Source organism: Colletes latitarsis, chromosome 7 (assembly GCF_051014445.1).
Source record: "Colletes latitarsis isolate SP2378_abdomen chromosome 7, iyColLati1, whole genome shotgun sequence".
In the NCBI taxonomy this organism is placed as follows: Eukaryota; Metazoa; Arthropoda; class Insecta; order Hymenoptera; family Colletidae; genus Colletes; species Colletes latitarsis.
The window spans coordinates 1,959,153-1,980,504 of NC_135140.1; the positions used below are offsets into that span (position 1 = coordinate 1,959,153).

General features: G+C 35.4%; 1 protein-coding gene across 2 annotated transcripts; it reads right to left on the reverse strand.

Moving 5' to 3' along the window:
- Positions 1–9,855: 9,855 nt before the first annotated feature.
- On the reverse strand, positions 9,856–18,096 carry LOC143343729 (uncharacterized). 2 transcript variants are annotated; one of them, XM_076768924.1, is made up of 5 exons: positions 18,024–18,096; positions 17,729–17,890; positions 16,910–17,229; positions 14,946–15,334; positions 9,856–14,875 (listed from the first exon to the last, which is right to left on the reverse strand). In XM_076768924.1, exons 3-5 carry the CDS (start codon positions 17,216–17,218, stop codon positions 14,143–14,145), a joined length of 1,431 nt encoding a protein of 476 aa, XP_076625039.1. In that variant the 5' UTR covers positions 17,219–17,229; positions 17,729–17,890; positions 18,024–18,096; the 3' UTR covers positions 9,856–14,142. The 2 variants fall into 2 exon arrangements, with proteins under 2 accessions (XP_076625039.1, XP_076625038.1); XM_076768923.1 differs by having other exon boundaries at positions 17,729–18,051.
- Positions 18,097–21,352: the final 3,256 nt, after the last annotated feature.

A 21,352-nucleotide genomic window follows, 5' to 3' on the forward strand; every position in this document is an offset into this window, starting at 1 on the left:
GTTGGCGTATGGGTTGTACGTGTGAGTCTCAATCTTGACAATGCGGTCGTCAAAGATCGGTTCGCTTCCAATGTTTAAGATATTAGCCATTTCGTACAACAAAACCCAACGATTTCAGAAATTCAACATTCGATGCAGTAAGTTTCGTGAGTGATCGAATTGTCCTCTCGCCTGATGGTTTTAGACAGTCAATATTCGATACAGTGTAGTGTGCAAGCGATCGAATTGTCTTCTCTTTGTTTTCACGAGTCGTCTGTGTCACTTGCTCCGCTTCGTTCAGCGCAAGCATCTTCCACTACAGTCGTTGTCTCTGCACATGCAGTCGAACGGTGATCTGTTCCCCTCGAAAATCGAGCAGTTGACCGTCTTGATTCACAACGCGAATAGTCAAAACCGAAATGCTTCGTGCAATAATCAGAAGGTAAATGATCTGTGTTGGTCTTTCCAATATCTTATATCCTTGTAGAACGGTAGGCGAAAATTCATGTATCGTGTGCGCACACTTGTTATTGCTGTAAGCGCCAGCTATCACGTTGCATTCAATGCGAATGATATTTACATTCATTATATTGATTGATGCATCCGATTCGTGTCATTTTCGTGGTTGTAGCACCCGATGAACCCCAGTGACGAGCCAATAGTATTGGGTTTGGTAAAATTTATGCTATAATTACACTTGATTTCGCTCTTCATCGTATTGTTGTCAGCTCTAAACATCAAGGGTGGGTCCCCTTCATTATCCCATGAAAGCGATCGTTGCAAATACATGTGAATGTCGTCCAGCTCATAAGATCCCTCGGGAATAATGATTTCCTTATCATCATTATCGTAGTAAAATTTATTACTACTTACTACTACTACTACTTTGCTCGGTGAGCGTTAACGTCAGCGACATGTTCCAATGGATACTGGAGTTAAAGTGTGCAATGATTGTCCTTAAATTGATTGTCAACCATCAACAGAAACTGTAAACACAGCTGTCCACAATTGCTTTGATTATAGCGCTGATAAGGCATGTGATTATACTCGATTACACTATTCTTCAAATATTATATCAGCTCCCTCGTCGGTCGAAGATTGCCAAAACTATCAAAATATATAGTGCATGTTCCCCGTTTTGCGTATGCCACCCAATGAGTACCTGGTCCCTCAACAGTATCCAAATTTACGATTCCACTTTCATTCCTGCGTACCCCATCTGCTGGTAAAGTATTGCGCATAAAAATACCTCTGAAATATGGAATACGCATACGCTTTGCCAGTTGCTGCAGTTGTATGTTTGTGGTTACGCCTTCAGGCATTTTAATTTTGACTTTTTTTTTTCCTCTTTGAGACTCCTCGCCCGCGTTTGTACGGCGCGAGATAAAGTCCGTGACCTTCCATGGCGAGATTATGACGTTTCATTTCTTCTAGCTGACACTGCATTGCCTTCTTATCGTTCACAGCCTTCGCGACTCTTGCCGCAACTTCGACCAATGAGCCGAGAACTCCCAATAATGGTAAAATCGGTAGGATACCGCCACGTTTCGCCGTTGGAAGTATTCGCTTCCTCGCAGCACTCTTTTTTTTCTTTTTCAAACCCATACCGAATTTTGTTTTGGCCTTCATAGCCGCCCAAACGGTTGTAGCAGCAGCCTTTTCCTCGAGACTGGAATCTCTCGCGGTAATGCGTTCTCGCGCTTTTGCTGCTAGAATGTTGTCATCCACGTGTCGTTTTACGAGATCGTTATTTTGCGAATACGCTATATCATGCCCACGACATGCAACGTCCAGCGGATTGATACCTTGATCGCCTCGCGTCAAACGTTTCTCTAAATGTGTCCCGGGACCACAAAACTGATAATCTGGAATATGTAATTCAATCGGAAGTGTGTTTATAACGCGATTTAATAGGCCTTTCCCAATTTTTGCTGACATTCGCCACAGTTGTTTATCAATGGTGGTGATGGTGAACTGTCAATGTGTGTTCTGCTGACTCGACAGGTTATATTTGAATACTGATCATTTCAGCTCTATGCACCGCTATAAATAGACCAGCACTCTTTCAAAAGTATCTTCATTTTTATAGCGCTGATAAAATATGCAATTCGTACGCCAATCACCTATGATCAAAGTGACTAATGTAGACAAAAAGACACAGTCTGAGAAAGAGTTACGCAAACATGGAAATATGCTGCCGACCTCTATACGTGGTATCATCTGCGGTCCATCGAATTGTGGCAAAACGAATGTGTTGATTAGTTTGTTAGAAAGTCCGCAAGGTGTTAGTTTCGAAAACGTATACGTGTACTCGAAATCGTTGCAACAACCGTAATATCGATATCTAGAAAATATATTCTCATCAATAGACGAAATTGGTTATTTTACATTTTCGAATAACAGCGATGTCGTTCCGACGAGCGATGCACTTCCGAATTCCATTTTTATCTTTCATGATGTGGCATGTGATAAGCAAAACGCGGTAAGAGAATACTTTGCAATGGGTAGGCACTCGGACGTCGACTGTTTCTATCTTTGTCAGACAAATCTGAAACATGTGTACAACGATCATGTTAACACTGATATGTCATTTGAGAATTTCTGCAAATTGTGTACCGCTTGCTAGCAAGGAAAATATGGATTTGTAGTGATTGATAAAGACAGTGCATTATGGAATGGTCGCTATAGAAAGGGATTTAATGACTTTGCAATATCATACATGTTCAGTTATTTCCGATACGTTGACAAAGCAGTGTTCCAACATGAGCAACAATATTGAAGATTGTGAGAGAATAACGAAACAGATTGCAAGAACGAGTGATTTGATTTGCAAAAAGTATCGTGAATTGAAAACTAGTAAAATTGAGGAAGAGATTGCGTTGGAAAAACACTTTAAGCCTGTTACTGAACCGCTGAAAGCAATTGTCGACAACGTGACAAAAAATTATAATCTATACAATAATACAGATATCGGAAGCGAACCATTAGCCACTCCGAATATCAAGAAATCGGATAAAACATGATCAAATTACTGGTTAAATCTTTCGAAACCATCAAAAATAAAAAAACCAAGATTAAGCAGTTTACTCGATATGAATCCCATAATTTCTACGCCGGTCTCTACATCGATTAAAACGGTACCAACAATAAAAAGCTCAGCAAGATTAAGCAGTTTACCCGATACGAATCCGATGACTTCTAGACCGATTAAGACAGTACCAACAATAAAAACCTCAGCAAGATTAAGCAGTTTACCCGATATGAATCCAATGACCTCTATACCGATTAAAACAGCACCAGCAACAAAAAGCTTAGGAAACGAAGATACTTTTGAAAGTCTAAAAAGCTTAGCAAACGAAGATGTTTTTGAAAGTCCAAAAAGCAGTTTCTCGACATCTGTTCGAAGTCGGTTACAAACGTCGGAAGGTGAAGAAACGTTGCGGAATCACCTAGGTCCGCTGAGTCAAAAATACATCGCGCCTGTATTACACGGAGACATAGAGGTTGATATGGATCATGTGTATGGTGTTTATCTCGGTAAGAAAATTCCAGATAACGACATTTATACTGAAGCTGATGATCGCAAAGGGATAGGGGCATACTGCTGACAACGAGTGCGCATAAGTACAAGCATGATTCGTATGGTAAAACATTAGGCAACAAAGGATACAAGTATAACTATAAAATCAAACCTTTATTGAAAGATAGAAAAGTTGGAAAGGGTGTACCAAGCTCGATGAGATTAACCAGCAACAAGATTGATTACGATCACTGGAATGATCCTAACGAACTCGTAGATCGGCTTCGATTGCTCGAGGCTTCGCGTCAAGCCGGTCACAATGCTCACGACATTGAGATGTTATCGATTATCGAGGAACTTCGCGAAGCAGAACTCATTATAAATTAAGCTGCACTTTGGCGATACAGTCAATCATTATCAAAATGTCAATCAGCAAGTTTGGGTCATCGTTTGGAACAATGGAATCATACTATCGCTAGAATGGAGTAGTGAGAAATTATATACGCGACAACGCTCTTTGTATTGTTGGTGCCGATTATGATGCAAAGTCGCGCAAGATTCGCCGAGTAGCACCACCTGTAGAGGATGGTGATGCTATCAACAAACTGTACTTGCAAGAAAACATGACAATTATAAAAAATCGACAAGATGAATTCGACAAGAAGATGATCATGTTTCAAGATTACGTTCAGAGTTTGAAAGATCAATTGAATCACTTGGAGAGGGATATTACCGAATTCCTAAATCAAATACATCAATAGCTGGACGTTGAGACGTTGGAACGTTGAGACGTTGGAACGTTGAGACGTTGAGACGTTGGGACCGTTGGGACGTTGGGACGTTGGGGACGTTGGGGCGTTTGGACGTTGGGGACGTTGGGGACGTTGGGGACGTTGGGGCGTTGAGGCGTTGAACATTGATTGATAAGACGTGTACGTCAAGTCTTCGCGTCAGTGGCGAGTCATACATGGCCGAGAAGAAAACCTCCAGTATCGAGAAACGATGTCTTGTGGAAGAATTGCATGCTCCGGCGAGAAAGCATTTTCCTCGAAGACGTGTCATAGTACATGGGTACGACGACCTATGGCAAGCGGATGTGGTCGAGCTGCGACCTTACACGCGGTATAACAGAGGCTTCCATTACATACTCACTGTTATCGATGTGTTGAGTAAGCATGCGTGGGCTATACCCCTCAAAACCAAGAATGGAAATGAAGTTTCTACAACAATCGGGAAGATAATCCGAGACAGTGGAAGATATCCAAAAAATTTGCAGACCGACAAAGGAAAAGAATTTTACAACGAAAATGTACAAAAACTTTTGTCAAAATACAACATAAATCATTATTCAACGTATTTAGTGATACGCTCAAAAACGACATGTGGAAACTGTTTACGCTTAATGGAAATTATAAATGGATCGACTCGCTGCAGCATGTCGTATTGAAGTACAATGCACGAAAGCATCGAACTATCGGTATGTAACAACGGTGTATAATCATGTAAAGATTGCCGCTCCCGCACGATTCAAAGTTGAAGATGCGGTACATGCGAGCAAATTTAAAACAATTTTTAAAAAAGGTTACACACCGAATTGAAGCACCGAAATATTTACAATCGCCGAGGTACAGAAAACTAATCCTGCAACGTATCTGCTGAAAGATGTTTATGAAAAACCAATTGCCGGAGGATTCTATGAACACGAGTTGCAACGCGTTGCTAATTCCGACGTGTATCTGGTTGAAAAAGTTTTGCATAAGAAAGGGAACAGTGTGTATGTAAAATGGTTAGGACTCAATAACTCGCACAATTCGTGGATCTATAAAAGTAATGTTTTGTAATATAATCATTCATTGCTTTAATAAATATATCATATTTTAAATCATCAAAAAGGCATTTAATTTCTTTTCCCCGCCCATGATGCTTGCGATATATTACAGAAATCTGTGTTCGCGAATGCAATGTTATAAGTTTTGCAGAAATTGCGTTTTGCACGTGTTCAGTATAATTTAAAACGCTTTGCAGAAGCTGCGCTTTTTAAAAAAGAAGAACACGCGACATAAAAATTCCTCTCCCCGGCTATGCACCGCCCGCTTCCCTTGGTACACGTGATGCAACGTTGCATTTTTAAGTGCTGCACAATATTCAGACGAGAAATACAAAACAATTTTAAAACGGAATAGTATTGTGCATAAACGTGAGAGCTGACAAAATCCTTCTTCTTTCCCCCGTACGATGATGCTCTCGATATATTACAGAAATCTGTGTTCGTGAATGCAATGTTATACGTTTTGTAGAAGTTGCGTTTTTGCACGTGTTCAGTGTAATCTAAAACGCCTTGCAAAACAGTTGCGCTTTTCGCAGAAGAAGAACACGTGACATAAAAATTCCTCCCCCCACTACACACCACACAAAAGTTGCGTTTTTGCACGTGTTGCAGTGGGAGGCACTCCTCCCACCGCATTCCCACTCAACCCCAGGCGCCTGGCCACCAGCGCCCGCAGCCCCGTGACATGGGACTAAGCCACCGGCCGCAGGACTTACCCGCAGCCAACTGGCCAACCTGCAGCCTTAGGTAAAATCCGCGGCAAATATCCCATGCCCCAGTTCACTCACACACACATTCACACACTCAACATATTTATACCGGTATTTGGTCCGCGGGAGCTTTCGCTCCGACCTCCGGGATGCCATACGAGGACGCGGCCACCAGCCTTCTCAGGTTGATACTCTCATCCCCGCATTTCATCCCAACGGCTGCCCCTATCCGCCACCTGGAGACGCGCCACGTAGGAGTTCACCTCCCCTGCCTCCTGGACAACCAAACGGGTGCGTGGAGCCGAACACCCTGTATAAAGGGTGACCTAAACCACCCGTCCACCCCTATTAAAATGATGGTGAGTGATTTTTATTGAAAACTGGGAATGCGGTGGAGGAGTGCCTCCCACCGGGAGGGGCCTGAAAATGCACGGCGCGGCGGCAGACTCTGTGATGACTCACCGGAGTTCCCGGTTCCTCGCCAGGCGTCTGAGGATTGTCAGTGTGGGGTTTTAGCCGATAAGAGTTCGGCACTACTATCCCTTCGAGCGGGTCCGTGGGTGTCCATGAAGATTTCCCCACGTACAAAAAAAAAGAGGTTAGGAGCCGGGGAGGGATTCTTTTAGTCATTGCTGCACGCTGTCTACCTGACCAACTCATGCAAATTCTATGCTTAAAAAAATGACTTTTATGCATACATGTTTAACAAATTAGCATTTGACTACCTGGCATTTATAATTTACACCATAAACAGAGTAACGACAGTCATTTTTTTCTATCTGTGAACCTGTCAAGCTATACTTAACCTTGCGTTTTTACTGCAACTTTCCGACAAGTTTAAATAAAAATAACGAATTTCCGCAAATAATGAAATGCATATTAATAATGTACTGAATTAAACGAATTGAATGACGTATAACTCCAAATGTTCCAAATGTTAAGACTTACCTTGCGTAAAAAACCGGCGATATTGATATGTGTAAATCGTCTTACGTTTGTGCCTGATGAAGTAGAACACGTGTTCGATTTAGGTTATGTACGTTCCCCACTTGCCACTTTCTTGATGTATACTTTTACGCGAAAATTTTCGACGAACATCCCATCCTCATCGCCAAAATGTAGTATCCTTGAATTCGGGAAACTGGTTAGGTGCAGATCTCCGTTGATCGTCTACTATCAACTTTATTAATAACAACTCGTGAATGCAGGGCAGTCTTCATATATCTAACTATACGTTCCCACTCCTACTTGGTTGTCGATAAATGATTAAAACTCACGACTAACAAGAAAACAACGGACCTATATTTCTTTGGTTTGATATTACACTTAGTTTTTCACAGGCGTCTCAACTCGATGAGTCTAACCGAGGAAGTGTCGGGAATCCGTGGACCATCCTCCGGGGGGGCACGCGGGTGTCCATGAGGATTTCCCCAGGTATAAAAAAAAGGGCCGTTTTAGAATTGAAACCATCAAGCTCTCAAGTTGAGAGTCCTAACTTGCCAATTCGCCTATAAATAATTATACCTATATTATGGTATGTTTAAATATGTTAAAACTATTTAAAAATCGCGTTCGTCCGGGAAAATAAATCTCGGCCGCGATTCCCGTATCCGTTTGTGTACGTGACACTTCGGAAGGTTAAGCGTTCGTCGAGTTCGTTCGACGTACGGACAATTTAAAACCGCGGCCGTTTACGTGTTTTTATACGCAGACCTCACGCGAAGATTCGCTTCAAACACCGGTTTAAACGGTATCGTGACGTCAGCGTTGAGAGAGAGAACCGTAATATACATATATTGAAAAGAGATCGACAGTTGGATTCGGCAGCACCACGTCGTGACGACAATGCGCGACCGAGTCTTCGCCTGTCGATCCTCGACGTAACTTGAAATTATTCACGAGCCGACTGCCAACTGGAGCGGCTTCCAGCCGATCTCGCTCCTTAAGTACGCGCTCAACATAAAGCAGAAAGCTTCTCTGCAAAGTAAAATTGGACTAGAATAAAAGAATTCTTATCGCTGCTGCGATTCGAGATTTCTAAGAACAATCTACCTGCGACAAAAAGTGGTCGTAAAAGCATGCTGCGCGTGACGCGACCGCTGACGCCAGAAAAAGATTGTACGTTGCAGTCGTTACCGCGACCGCGACGTAAGGGACTCAGGGTGCACGCACCTAGAATCCATTTAAAGCTATACGGCTTCTGAGCCTCCCAAAGGTCCTACCGTTAGATCGGTATCGCCTCGTGGAGTGCTCTCCGTGCAAAGGCCACTGCGAACCCTTTACAAAAACCCATCGGTGTACGAGTCGACCGTACACCCTACGGAGGAGTTCGGGTTCAAAGCGCCTCCCTTCCGTCACGCCACCTACCACATACGGTCCCCGTGCAAACGGTCACCGGGTAGGCTTTATAGTGTGGTTGGACCAGCTTGGAATTTCCGGCAAAAAACACTTACTGTGACGGTCCCCGTAATAACCGGTCGCCGTGCAGTAATAATAAAGTGTCACCGGAAATCTCCTTGAAATCAACCCGCACGGTGAGTGTGCTCACGGGATCCACCCACTTAAAGCCTTACGACCTCCATTTGGTGACCCGTCCGTGGCGAAACCGCCACCGACAGATACGAGTGAATTCTCCTCTGTTCAGGGCAAAAGTCTCGTTGATAGTTTAAATAATAACTATCAGCGAGCAATAAATAAATACAGTCCACTTATCTACGGTAAACGGCAACTGATCTACCCCTCCAAGCGTACCGATAGTCGCTAAGAGAGCGAAGCGAACAGCTGACGAGCGTGTATTTACGATACGTGTACGCACGTATTTAATTTGATCGAACCTTTGTTTCAGAAATCAAGGTCCAGTCCATCCAGGGCAACGCCGGTGAGGCCACCCCATGGCCTGATAAAAAATATATATATTTTTTGTTATATTTTTTATAAATTTCAATTTTTTTACTTTTTGTAATAAACGGCTTGTCGCTCCGGGACAAGCGAAAATTATCAATAAAACTTGTCAATTGACTTTCCCTGTTATTTCCCTCATTCGGACCCCAGTTAGAACCTTTAGATTATAACATGGTACATGTATCGTCCCACCGGTAACACCTTAACAGTCACAAATAATAATAATATTATTATTAACAACTTTGTGATCTACATTTACTCAATTTCTTGTCTAGGTTCCAAGTTCTTCCAGGTTATATTTTTAGAACAAATGTTTTGCAATAGTAGGAATCATTATTTCGTTATATTGTAAGTGTACTTTATTTGTTATAATTGATAATGTCAAGCAAGACGACAAATTTCGTTAAATTTTTTAAATGTAATGAAATCTAATCAAAATATAATGAATTAATCTCTTGATGTATTTTTTTACATTTTTTTTGTTTGGCAGTTTTCAAATATGCAATATAATTATAAAATTACAATCAAAAAAATTAATATTTTTACAGCCATCACGATCGTTAATTGCGCGTTCAGCGGGTTTACTCAATCTGTCGTTATACCGCACTTCTTTACATCTCCCTTCTGTCAAATGTATTGGAACAATATTTGACATTGCATGTTTTATATAAATTGTTATGTACAAATTGCTTCTTTTTCTTTCGCGTATGTGATGTTTAAAGTTTCTAATACAACGTTCTCTTACTTTTGAGACAACTAAAATAAAAATTTTTTGTTGTTTTAACACAATTTGTTTGCTTGATGAAAAAGTACATAATACAATTTATCAAACATGTAAACCTTTTAAAATTGTTCAAAAAAGTAACTTAATAACTTTCAAAATATAAATTATAGAACGTTGTATTAGATGTTCGATATATATTTATATTATAAATGTTCTAGAATTAAATCTATATTAAGAAAATTAATTTTAGAGGTATTTTTATAAGAACTGGTAATTTCTATATCTTCCTCAAAATTAACATATTATAGACATTGGACTGATATAATACTGTCATATTTAAAAACGGTGATAAGTTTTTTTATATCTTTGTAATAATACAAAACTAATATCTATATCATACATAATTAAACGCTCACACTTTACATTACTTTTACATTCGATTCGATGTATAATTCTACAGTGCATCCATATTATGCATAACAATAATGCAATTTTTTCTAATTATCTTTGAAAACATAAAACTTTTTAAATATCTGGTACCACAATTTGTATTACTTTCAAATTTTTGCAAATGAATAATTATTTTTTTTGGCATTCTTTATTCCCAACACTATTATGATTTAAATTTAATATAAGCGTGGACACATTCTTTTCACACATTCTTGTTCACAACATCTCTTTCGTTAACAAGTTATAATATCTATGTTCTTTATAAGAAACTTTCAGAAATTCAGATTCTGACTAAAGTTTAATATAAAATATGAAATACAATATAAAATTTAATGTAATTTTGTTTTTATGAATATCACACTGTCATACTTTGAAGTTCGGAAATTGACTATTGTCAATACATAAGTATAATAAAAAATAAATTTACATCTACACATATCCATGATTAATATATTCTATGTCGGTATTATTTTTTTAATAGTATAAAATAGGATATATCGTGTTTTAAATACAATCAAATTGAATAAATCCATACCTTATATTATTACCAACTCAGTTTCTTTCTAATTTTTCAAATATAGAATGTGTCTTAGATGAATATGTGTAAAATGATTTTAAAAAACTGTATTCAAATTTTGCTTATTACTTCACTTATTTTTAAACATATTGAAATACTTTAGAACATTCATTTCCTGCAGTTGCAAGAAAAAATTATATTCAAAATAAATTAGTTATACTTCTGTGCTTGTTGCTTTCAATGAATTTAATACATTTCAAATCGAAATAAAATATAAATTATAAGTATTTGATAAGGACAAACTGATTTATAAAAAAAATTATAATCAGAAAAGAAACGAACTTATTGTACAAAAATATAACTTATTTACATCATTAAGTGAAAGAAGTCAAAAAGATAATACAACTTACAAAATAATGCTACTTATTTTGCTTGTATAAATTTTACAATCGACAATTTAATCGACTTATATGTAATTGTTAATATCAATGATTTTCTGCAAGAATAAAATATTCTCAAATCTTTTTAGGAACAATATTTGTCTACCTTTTATTTTTAAATGAACATGTATGGATGAGAAATAATTAGAATTAAATTTTAGATCCAGTAAATAATTCTTTGGTTTTAGAGATATGGGTCTTTAAAATACACACTGAATATATATAATGTGCAATTATTTGTTAAAATAATTTCTATAATTGATATGATCCAACGTTTCTTACAAGAACATTCATTCTTCCATATAGGCCTGATAATTTTTACTTAATATTAATATTTAAATACAGAGCTGTAGGTATACATAAGCTTGCAAAACACTTTTGTAAGTGCATTTTGCATTTGAATTCTATATCAAATAATGATATAGGATCTGTATATAAGGCCGAACGTTTCCATATAAAATTATGGTATAATAAAGTAGAATGTTTCAGTGTTTTATATTAACTTATTCACTACCATTCTTATACCATTCTTATTAGTACAAAGTATGCACAATCGTGAATAGCTGTAACAAATTTTTACTTTCATCGCAATATGATAGAAACACAACACAAAGTATCATTAATAATTGTCAATGAATTTGTAGCAGTTATTTAATTCTGGGCAAATGTCAAATTATGGCAGTGAATATGTCAATATCATTAGACAACATCTAATTAAACACATTTTTTGCTACAAATAAAAATAACTATATATTCGATGGATCGCCATTTTGCAAAGAATATCATCTAAAGATATTGAAATTGTTTCTTTTAACTTATTAAACATATTCATAACTATATAAAATATAAATAGCTTTAATTTATATTCTCATATTTTTATGTTTCAGTTGTATTTTCAAAGTATTTAATATTAAGAAAACTCATGTTCTTACCATTATAAACTTAATGATGTACCATATTTGTTACTCCATTTTGATTAGCTTCTTCCAAACATTAATTGTTTATAACAGAAGAAGACTAACAAATCTGTGCAGTAAATATGGTGTATTACAAAATTAAAATTTAAAATAATCATAAATATTGACTTATATATCAAGTAATAAGTTTTATAATTTTTCTCATTATAAAATTTGTTTACTAATTTAGTATTCAAACTTAATCGACAAACAACAAGTATAATAATAACAATTATTATCGATCATAAACTATGTTAATTAAATGCTATAATATGAGCATAATACAAAAATCCTTAAAAAAAGTTAAAATATTTCGATCTCTACAACCTAATTATTATTAAATTTGTATCAAGCTTCAATTATACAATATTGCATAAACATGCTTGATAATCTCTATCTCCGATAAAGAAGTATTTTTTATTGATTATTTTTTATTGAAAAATTTAACATTTGCAACTTTTGTAAATAAATGTACATTTTTGGAATTATTGGATTATTGGAAGAGAAAGTTGACTGAATTAATGCAATAAATAATAAAGCAATATTATTTTATAAATAACCAATAATAGTTTCAAATAAAACAACTTTGATATTTTCAAAATTTGTGCAGGACAGTTGTAAACAAATATTTTCTGTTTGTATAGTAATTTGCACAAATTAAAATTATTGTAAATGTATGTTTCTTTAAGTATATAAGAAAGAACCCATGGATTTTTAAATTCTGTAATACACAGAGAATACCTCCTTGGTACAGTAGAATTTCGATTATTGCATGATATCAGAACTCAAAATTCCTACAATAATCAAATGAATAGTAGCCCTATATAGCCTATCTTTATTAGTAACCTCAACCTTACTTGTTGCTTATCAATCGTCTCCTGCATTTTTTACATCATGGAATAAATAAGGCACTCATGCAATAATCGAGGCTACTACTATATATCTATTATACATGTAGATGTACATAATATATCAGGTAACATATATTTTAAATGTTTCCTTATGCCTTAAACATGCAAATTTTAGCCAACTTGCATGTATGTTACTTAATGTGTAATGCAAATAATTATAATTATAAATTATATTACGTCAATATAAAATGTTCCATTACAATTGTGCATTTTAAACACTTATCTTTAACACATTCGCTACCGTTGCGAGTTTTCTACAACTCTGCGTTCACGCCTAATGCTATAGACACGATTTAAAGTTGCCCTCTACATTTAATTAAATATGCAACAGTTTATCAATGTACTTATTATTTTACAGTATTTCTAATGACATTAATGTTATTCAAAAATAATTGTTTATGACAGACGTTTTAAAGAAATATTATTAAATTTGATACGTTGGTTACTAGTGTCTGCTGCGGCAGCGGACGTATTAAAGAGTAACAAAATTATACGACTGTCACGTACAAGTGTTTTATTATTTATCACTACTATTTCTTAATATCACTTCAAATTAGTATATACTTTTATAGACATAGTTAGATCTCAAGCGACTACTTTAAAAGTAATCATTTAAAATTGTATACAATGTCATCTTCATCTTTTTTATGTTTTAATGTCATGTACTTTTATACCCTTATTTCAATTAGACTATTTGAGCCTCTTCAATTCCTATGATACAAGAAAAATTAGGGCACTTTAGCTTCCAATTCTCCAACAGGAGTCAATGTAAAATATTATTTAATCTATAATGTTCTATAAACATATTTGTATATTATATAAAACAGATTTTTCACTTATGCATCACAACAACACTTTGAAAAAAGGACTTATTCTTTAAAAATACTGTGATGTACCAGTGTATTGTGCATCATTTAAAAAACTTAAAAGCTAAATGTTATTATATGAACAATAAAATGTAAAATAATTTATGACAAATAAATCAAAAACAAAACTTCTGAATCATATACCTACATTCTGCTTTACACATGCTACATTTTTCTCTCATTGATATTAGACAAAATGTCTACAAACTTATTTAATGCCTGTTCTTTGGTTTCATATCAGTAAATGTTTGAGTTTAATAAAAAAAGTAAAGCACAATACCTTTCTATAAAATGCTACAGATAATCATTATACAGGCACAGTTAAAAAATAAAAAGAAGATCATTCGCTTACAGATGAACTACGTCTACAAGAAGCTACTAAGTCACTAATTGTAGAATTGTGACGCGTTTTTCTTGAACCTTCATTATCATTCACAAGATTTGGGTTGACAGAATGAGAAAGAGCAGCTGTTTTATTGAAATCTATCGTAGCATACCCTTTTTGTAGCTTATTCGGGGACTCCGGAGGAGAAGCAGTTAGATTTGAAGGTCCATCTAAAGGCGAATTGATTGGTACATCCTTTGTATCCAGGTCTAATACAGCATAATTCACTTCCCTAATCGGGCCACCTGTAGGCGTTGATGGAGGCAAAGGCGATTTTTCAGCTACAGATATTCCAGAAAACCTGCTTCTAAAGCTTTCAATTTCACTTGCTTCTAAGTTAGCATAACAATGTCTTGTTCCTTCTTCTATATCAGGTTGAATAGATGGCAATGGCGAAGGTCGTGGTCTAGCACCAAAAGATTCTGTATGTTCCTGGCCTGGACTTATATTCATGTAGGCATGTCCAGATTCATTATTTTCAGTTTTGTCTTCCTTAAACTGCATTACTTCGGAAACACTATGAGTCGGAGAAAGTGAACTTATATCACTGTTTATATTTACATTCATATAAGCTGCAACTGGAAACTGTGGCTTTGTTCGAGAAGTGATTTCTGTAGTTTTATGCACAGATATCAATTCTAGCGATATCGAGTCATTATTGAATATAGAATTACTCACTGTACAGGGTCTATGGAACAATAGAAAATTATTAATACTAAGTAATGTTAACTTTGAGAAGTAATCCAAATTTGAATTACCTCTGTATTGCTCTTCTAAGGCTTTTATTATTATTATGCTCCATTTCCAATGGCAGAGAAGACAATGTTTCTTCGTTGACATAAAGTGAGGACGGATGTGGCTGAGGGAACGGTGGTGGAGGTGGTGGGAGCACAGGAAGCGGTGAAGGAGAACCTATAGTTCCGGGAGGTGATATAAGACCTGTGCTACTTCCGACACTACCTAATCTTCCAATTCCATTTTGCTGGCTGTGAACAAATCTGGGACCCATACGATTATTAGTTCTGTTCAGTATCGGATCCAAGTAACTAGGCTCAACTGGTATTGTCACTCTTGTTACTGTTGGACTGGGATGAGAAGCAACTGGAAGTTCCCTAGGCATTGTATCGTCTCCGCTGTTATTACAAACCTACAACACAATTTAAATTAGATATCCATAACTATCACAATTTGAATTAGATAATATTTTAAATATCATCAAGAAACATATACTAAATGATACAGTTGAATTTTATCAAATTCAGAATCTAGCTATGAAATTCTCACATGCAAGGTGGCATATTTTTTATAAAAGTGAACTCGAATGTAGCCTGACAAAGAAAAAGAATGGTTAAAAAAAAAATAAGCGAGATTTGGCACTTCAAAGAGATGATACCATAATAAAAAATAATCATGCAAAATGTTACTTTCTGTAATTTGGATGTTACCTTTTTAAAAATGGTTACCAATGCAATGTCAAAATTCAGCCAATTAAAATGGATTCAAACGCAACATAAATTAGACTACATTTAATTGACTTAATATACAGGGTGTTACGTTTAAGTGCGAATAGTGGAATATCTGATGAGGTATTGAAGGTATCAAAAATGTGTTCTTACAAAAGTTGTTTTATTTAAAGGGGCAAATTATATGATATAAATAACTTTTGTATAGGTGGAGTGGTGGGGGAGATTTAAAGCATTTTGATTTCAAACATTTATTTTTTTGTTCATAATATAATAGCATTTGTTGAAACAAATTCAACGACCTACTATATGATATCATTACAAGTCAGATCAACAGAAATTACTAGCCAAACTCTATGTACTACAGTGACCGACGCATCAAATGTTTCCAATTCGATTCTATCGTATAAACAAATTGAGCTCTTTATCTCCACTTAGACCTCTAAATTTATACTTTTAGCTTCGAATAGTCACTTTAAAAAGTACCTTTAGAGAGTTAAGAAGTTGAAAGAAGGAACATTTTAATTTATAATATTAACATTTTTATATTAGTTTTTTAGTGTTTTTAATTATACTTAGCATACTCGACAATGGTGGATATGTTGAAGGATAAGGTACATACAACGTCATTAATTAATTCTTGTTATTACAAACTAATGATAAGTAAAAATTAAAAACAATCATTTATGACATTTGGAATAATTTATAATTTCTCATATTAATTGTAGGATTGACATCTCGACAATCTCAGGAAAAACTGATTAAAAACTGGATCGGTTCGGCACAAGCAAATAGTACAGTCGCGCAGGATTTATTTTAACCAACAACTCACAATTCTTGTTGATCTGACTGCTTTGCATCTCAATAATTATGGCTCTATAGCAAGGAATGATGCCATGTAGTAGGTCGTTGAATTTGTTTCAACAAACGCTATCATATTATTAACAAAAAAATATATGGTTCCATTTAAAAAAATTAGCTTGACCTTGAAGTCTCCCCCACCACTCCACCTATGAAAAATTATTTATACCACATAATTTGCCCTTTAAATAAAATAACTTTCGTAAGAACACTTTTTTGATACCTTTAATAACTCATGAGATATTCCACCATGCGCACTTGAATGTAACACCCTGTATATAACATTAATACAATGACTAAATAGTGGAAGAAGAATAAGAATGGATTGTTGAAATTCAGCCATGCACTATTATACTTGAAAGAATGTATTTGCATTTTAAATACACAAACATACAGACCTGACTATTTGTTTGCACAAGATTAAATAACTGTGCAGCCCTACGGCACTTAAAGGCATAGATGCCTGGCCCTGTAGAACATCGTCTACCAGATTCAAAACTAAATATTTCAGCATCATAGCCATACCGACGTAAACAACGTAATGGCCATTTGATAGGCTGTTTAACACGTGGATATAGTACAATATCAGTTTCTGTGACTTCCAAACGTCCAGGTGTAATTAAATTACCTAAGTCATCTATATTCATTACTTGAAAAACATTCGGATGTAGATCATTAATGTCTGCCCGACTATTGACACAACCCATTCTTTTTTACTCTGAAACAAAATCATTTTTTGTGCAATCATTTTACCACATATATTAATCAAACTATTATTGTGTACATAATATAACTTTAAGATTAATATTAATTTATAAAGTTAAAAAATAAATCTTAAAATAAATATACAGGTATTTCTTAAAATATACACAAAGAATACAGAGATTATGTGGATGAAAAAAACTATTACCTAACATTACTAATTGTACGCATAAATAAAATATTTTGGAAACGTTGAAGTAAATCATTAATTATATTTGTTGGTTAACTTATAAGAATTTATTTCAGAAAGAATTTGATTTGTTCATAAACACAAAACCAAAGTCATTATAACAACAAAATAATAGTAAACATTAAACGTTTTGGGAACAAACAATTTAGAAAAACTTCGTGAAGGGAAACTTGATGCAAGTTGGTGATATGTGATTAAACGGAGCTGATGTTTTAGAAACAGAAAACTTTGTGAAAATGTTTCATTAACATTCCGTATAACTTACCAAATGCGACATATCCAAAACATTAAACTCGTTTCTTAAAGAAAATTACTTATTCTTTTACAAATAACACACCACAAGTTTCACATAACATAGCTGCACATTAATCTTCACTTCCTTGAAGTTGTTGCAGATTAAAAAAAAAAGAAAAATATTCATAGCGATCTGAAATTATACGTTACACGTATATATTCCATATTTGATTAATAAGGGAAATTTAGATTATTGATTATATCTCTTATATTTTACTAATTCATTGTAAATATGTATGAACAATAAAAGTTCGTTAGAAACGTACAGATCGAGACCAGAGCGTAGGTTCTAGTCAGTCTTAATTGAGTGCCTGAGCGACGATGAATTCGCTATAGTCCAGTATGGCCAGATCGGGCATAATTGAGTGCATCGAATTCGACAATAGTGACGACGAACTTTCTTAACGTCTAACGGAGTGGTGGGGATAGCAAGCATATACTACCGCACGAGCCACCTGTACGCGAGCTCGGCACGTCGCACAATTTCGGGAAAACAATAAAGAACGCTAGTGTGAGCCTTTCCTTCTTGCTCTTGTAAAAGAGAAACGGCTGAAATGCAACCTCGCGATAATCAGCATACGATTCCATATCTCGACCGCCCCAGCATTTTTACTTTCCAACCTATGTAAGGTATAAGGTACCATAATGAAAAAAAAATTTCGAAAATTTTTTTAGCGGAAATACACGTGTAAGAGTCAGGAAAAGTAACGTGGGCGTTTTCAAAATAAAACTTAGTCCTTTATTGCGTCCGTTCCAGGCGATGGTTGCTACAAGAATCCGTTCGTTCTAGTCTGAGGCGAATGCCTTCGCCAGGGTGACCGTTTGTTTCTTTATGACACCCCTGCTCTCAAGGAACTTTTCCTTGAGAGGGGTCATGCGTTGACAAAACGCACGTGGCCCGTCTTAGCCACTCGCTTCGTTCGATTTCCTAACACACGTTTTAAGACCCCCTGATCATATTGTGACTATTAAAAAAAAGAAATTTTTTTTTGTTCCTATGCTATTAACATGATTGCGTCTAAACGGCTGAATGAATTTCAATGAAACTTTACATTTAAATTTTATGTTCTCGTTGTAAGGTCTGATTAGATTTTGAGCGTGATCGGCTCCCGGATAATGATGATTATACGTCTTATAGTTTTATAATTATTTCGATACATATACATTATTTGTAAAAATTTTTTAAAACGTTTTATATGAATCTTAAGAAGGTTCAAGATCAAATAAACTTTATCTCTATTCTCTTTATCTGCTGTTACAGCAGTGACTCATGCAGGTTGACGACAGTGTTTTGTTTATACTCCTCGCGGGTCGCTGGGTCGTAAAAACGACGAGGATGGAAAAAGAAGGGGCATAGATATACATACATAGCCCAGTTTCCGTAAGTTTTTAAAGGGCAATAATTAAAAAAAATTCTATTGCATGAATAGCAGTCAATTTAATGTATTCCAGTAATGAATTCAGTAGGGAATAAAAAAAAAGGCAAGACGAATGTGGACGTTTTAATATACGGCGTGTGGTAATGTTACAAATAAATAAGGATTTTTTACATCCTAATGGAAGGAGGGAAATTGAGATCCTTCAGATTTCCATTGAACGGTAACGTGCACGTTATTGTTTTTCCAATATTTAAATTATTTTGTTATATAAAGTTAAGTCAAATATATAACATTTGATTCTGTGTAACAAATTGATACGGTTATTGAGAAACATAGCGGGAAAAGTCAGTAGTAATCTATTTCTGTAGCAATTAATTTTCCTATTTAAATCATATCTTTATGAAATATTTGTTATTGAAGATTGTTATAGCGTGCACGGTACTGGCTTAGAGTGGTTTTTCATTTTAATTAACCCATAATTAACCCTTTACGAGTGAGACTACTTTGAACAACATTATTCTAAAATATTTGTGGAATACGTTTTTAAAGTAGCTAAGATAGGTATGCAATGTATAAGATTTCGTTTAATTTTTCCTTTCTAGAAAAAATAGAGATGAAGTTTATTTGATCTTGAACCTTCTTAAGATTCATATAAAACGTTTTAAAAAATTTTTACAAATAATGTATATATATTGAAATAATTATAAAACTACAAAACGTATAATCATCATTATTCAGAAGCTGATCACGCTCAAAATCTAATCAGACCTTGAAACGAGAACATAAAATTTATATGTAAAGTTTCATTGAAATTCATTCAGCTGTTTAGACGCAATCGTGTTAATAGCATAGGAACAAAAAAAAATTTCTTTTTTGTTGATAGTCACAATATGATCAGGGGGTCTTAAAACGTGTGTTAGGAAATCGAACGAAGCGAGTGGCTAAGACGGGCCACGTGCGTTTTGTCAACGCATGACCCCTCTCAAGGAAAAGTTCTCAAAGAGTGGACTCTCATTTTAATTTATTAATATTCAATCTTAAAGAATTTTGATTATGAAAAATCGTATTATTAATATACATATGTACGCTCATACATGGGAATAATAAAAAAAATTTCTTCTTTTTCAATAATTAAAATATGATCAGGGGGTCTTAAAACGTGTATTTCCGCTAAAAAAAATTTTCGAAATTTTTTTTCATTATGGTATCAACTTACATAGGTTGGAAAGTAAAAATGATGGGGCAGTCGAGACTTGGAATCGTATGTCGATTATCGCGAGGTCGTATTTTAGCTGTTTCTCTTTTACAGGAGCAAGAAGGAAAGGCTCACACTAGCATTCTTTATCGTTTTCCCGAAATTGTGCGAAATACCGAGCTCGCGTACAGGTGGTTCGTGCGGTAGTATATGCTTGCTATCCCCACCATTCCGTTAGACGCTAAGAAAGTTCGTCGTCACTATTGTCGAATTCGATGCACTCAATTATGCCCGATCTGGCCACACTGATACGAGCAGAGATGCCAGAAGTGCACCGAAGGCACTCTCACACTATGCCAGATCACGCGTACGTGAGCTCTTATAGAGTTTTGGAAAGTCGACAAAGGCAAACTGACGCATGCTCTCTTTCTCGATTCTCCGAAGCTGCCCGAAGTAATTTCGGACCGTCTCGTGGGAGTCAAGAGAGAAAGGCACATTTGCCTTCTCGCTCTTAAACAACTGAAATTCCACCTCCCGTCAACAGCATATGATTTGGAATCTCGAGTCCAGATTATCGACTGCCCAGGCATTTTTACTTTCCGACCTATGTAGGCGCACATAAGCAAAGTACCCATAATGAAAAAAAAATTTTGTAAAATTTATTTTACGGAAATACACGTTTTAAGACCCCCTGATCATATTTTAATAATTGAAAAAAAAGACATTTTTTTTATTATTCCTATGTATGAGCGTACATATGTATATTATTAATACTATTTTTCAAAATCAAAATACTTTAAGATTGAAAATTAATAAATTAAAATGAGAATCCACTCTTTGCCAGTATCGTGCACGCTGTGGTATTTGTCAATAAGTGTTCTTATTTCTAATTAATAGTTGCAGAAATTAATTAATAATGATTTTCCTCGATATGTTTTGAGATAACCGTATCAATTTGCTATGACAAACTAAATAGAACTAACTAGAAACAAAAGAAAAGTGTTCCCGTTTGCCAGTTTAA

Bases quoted from the DNA above. Each gene is read 5' to 3' on its own strand.
- LOC143343729 (XM_076768924.1), bottom strand. From the start codon at position 17,218: ATGGGTTGTGTCAATAGTCGGGCAGACATTAATGATCTACATCCGAAT. The intron at 15,335-16,909 runs GTCTGTATGTTT...ATTGTGTTGTAG, and splicing joins TTGTGCAAACAAATAGTCAG to GTTTGTAATAACAGCGGAGA. The intron at 14,876-14,945 runs GTAATTCAAATT...ATTGTTCCATAG, and splicing joins CTTAGAAGAGCAATACAGAG to ACCCTGTACAGTGAGTAATT.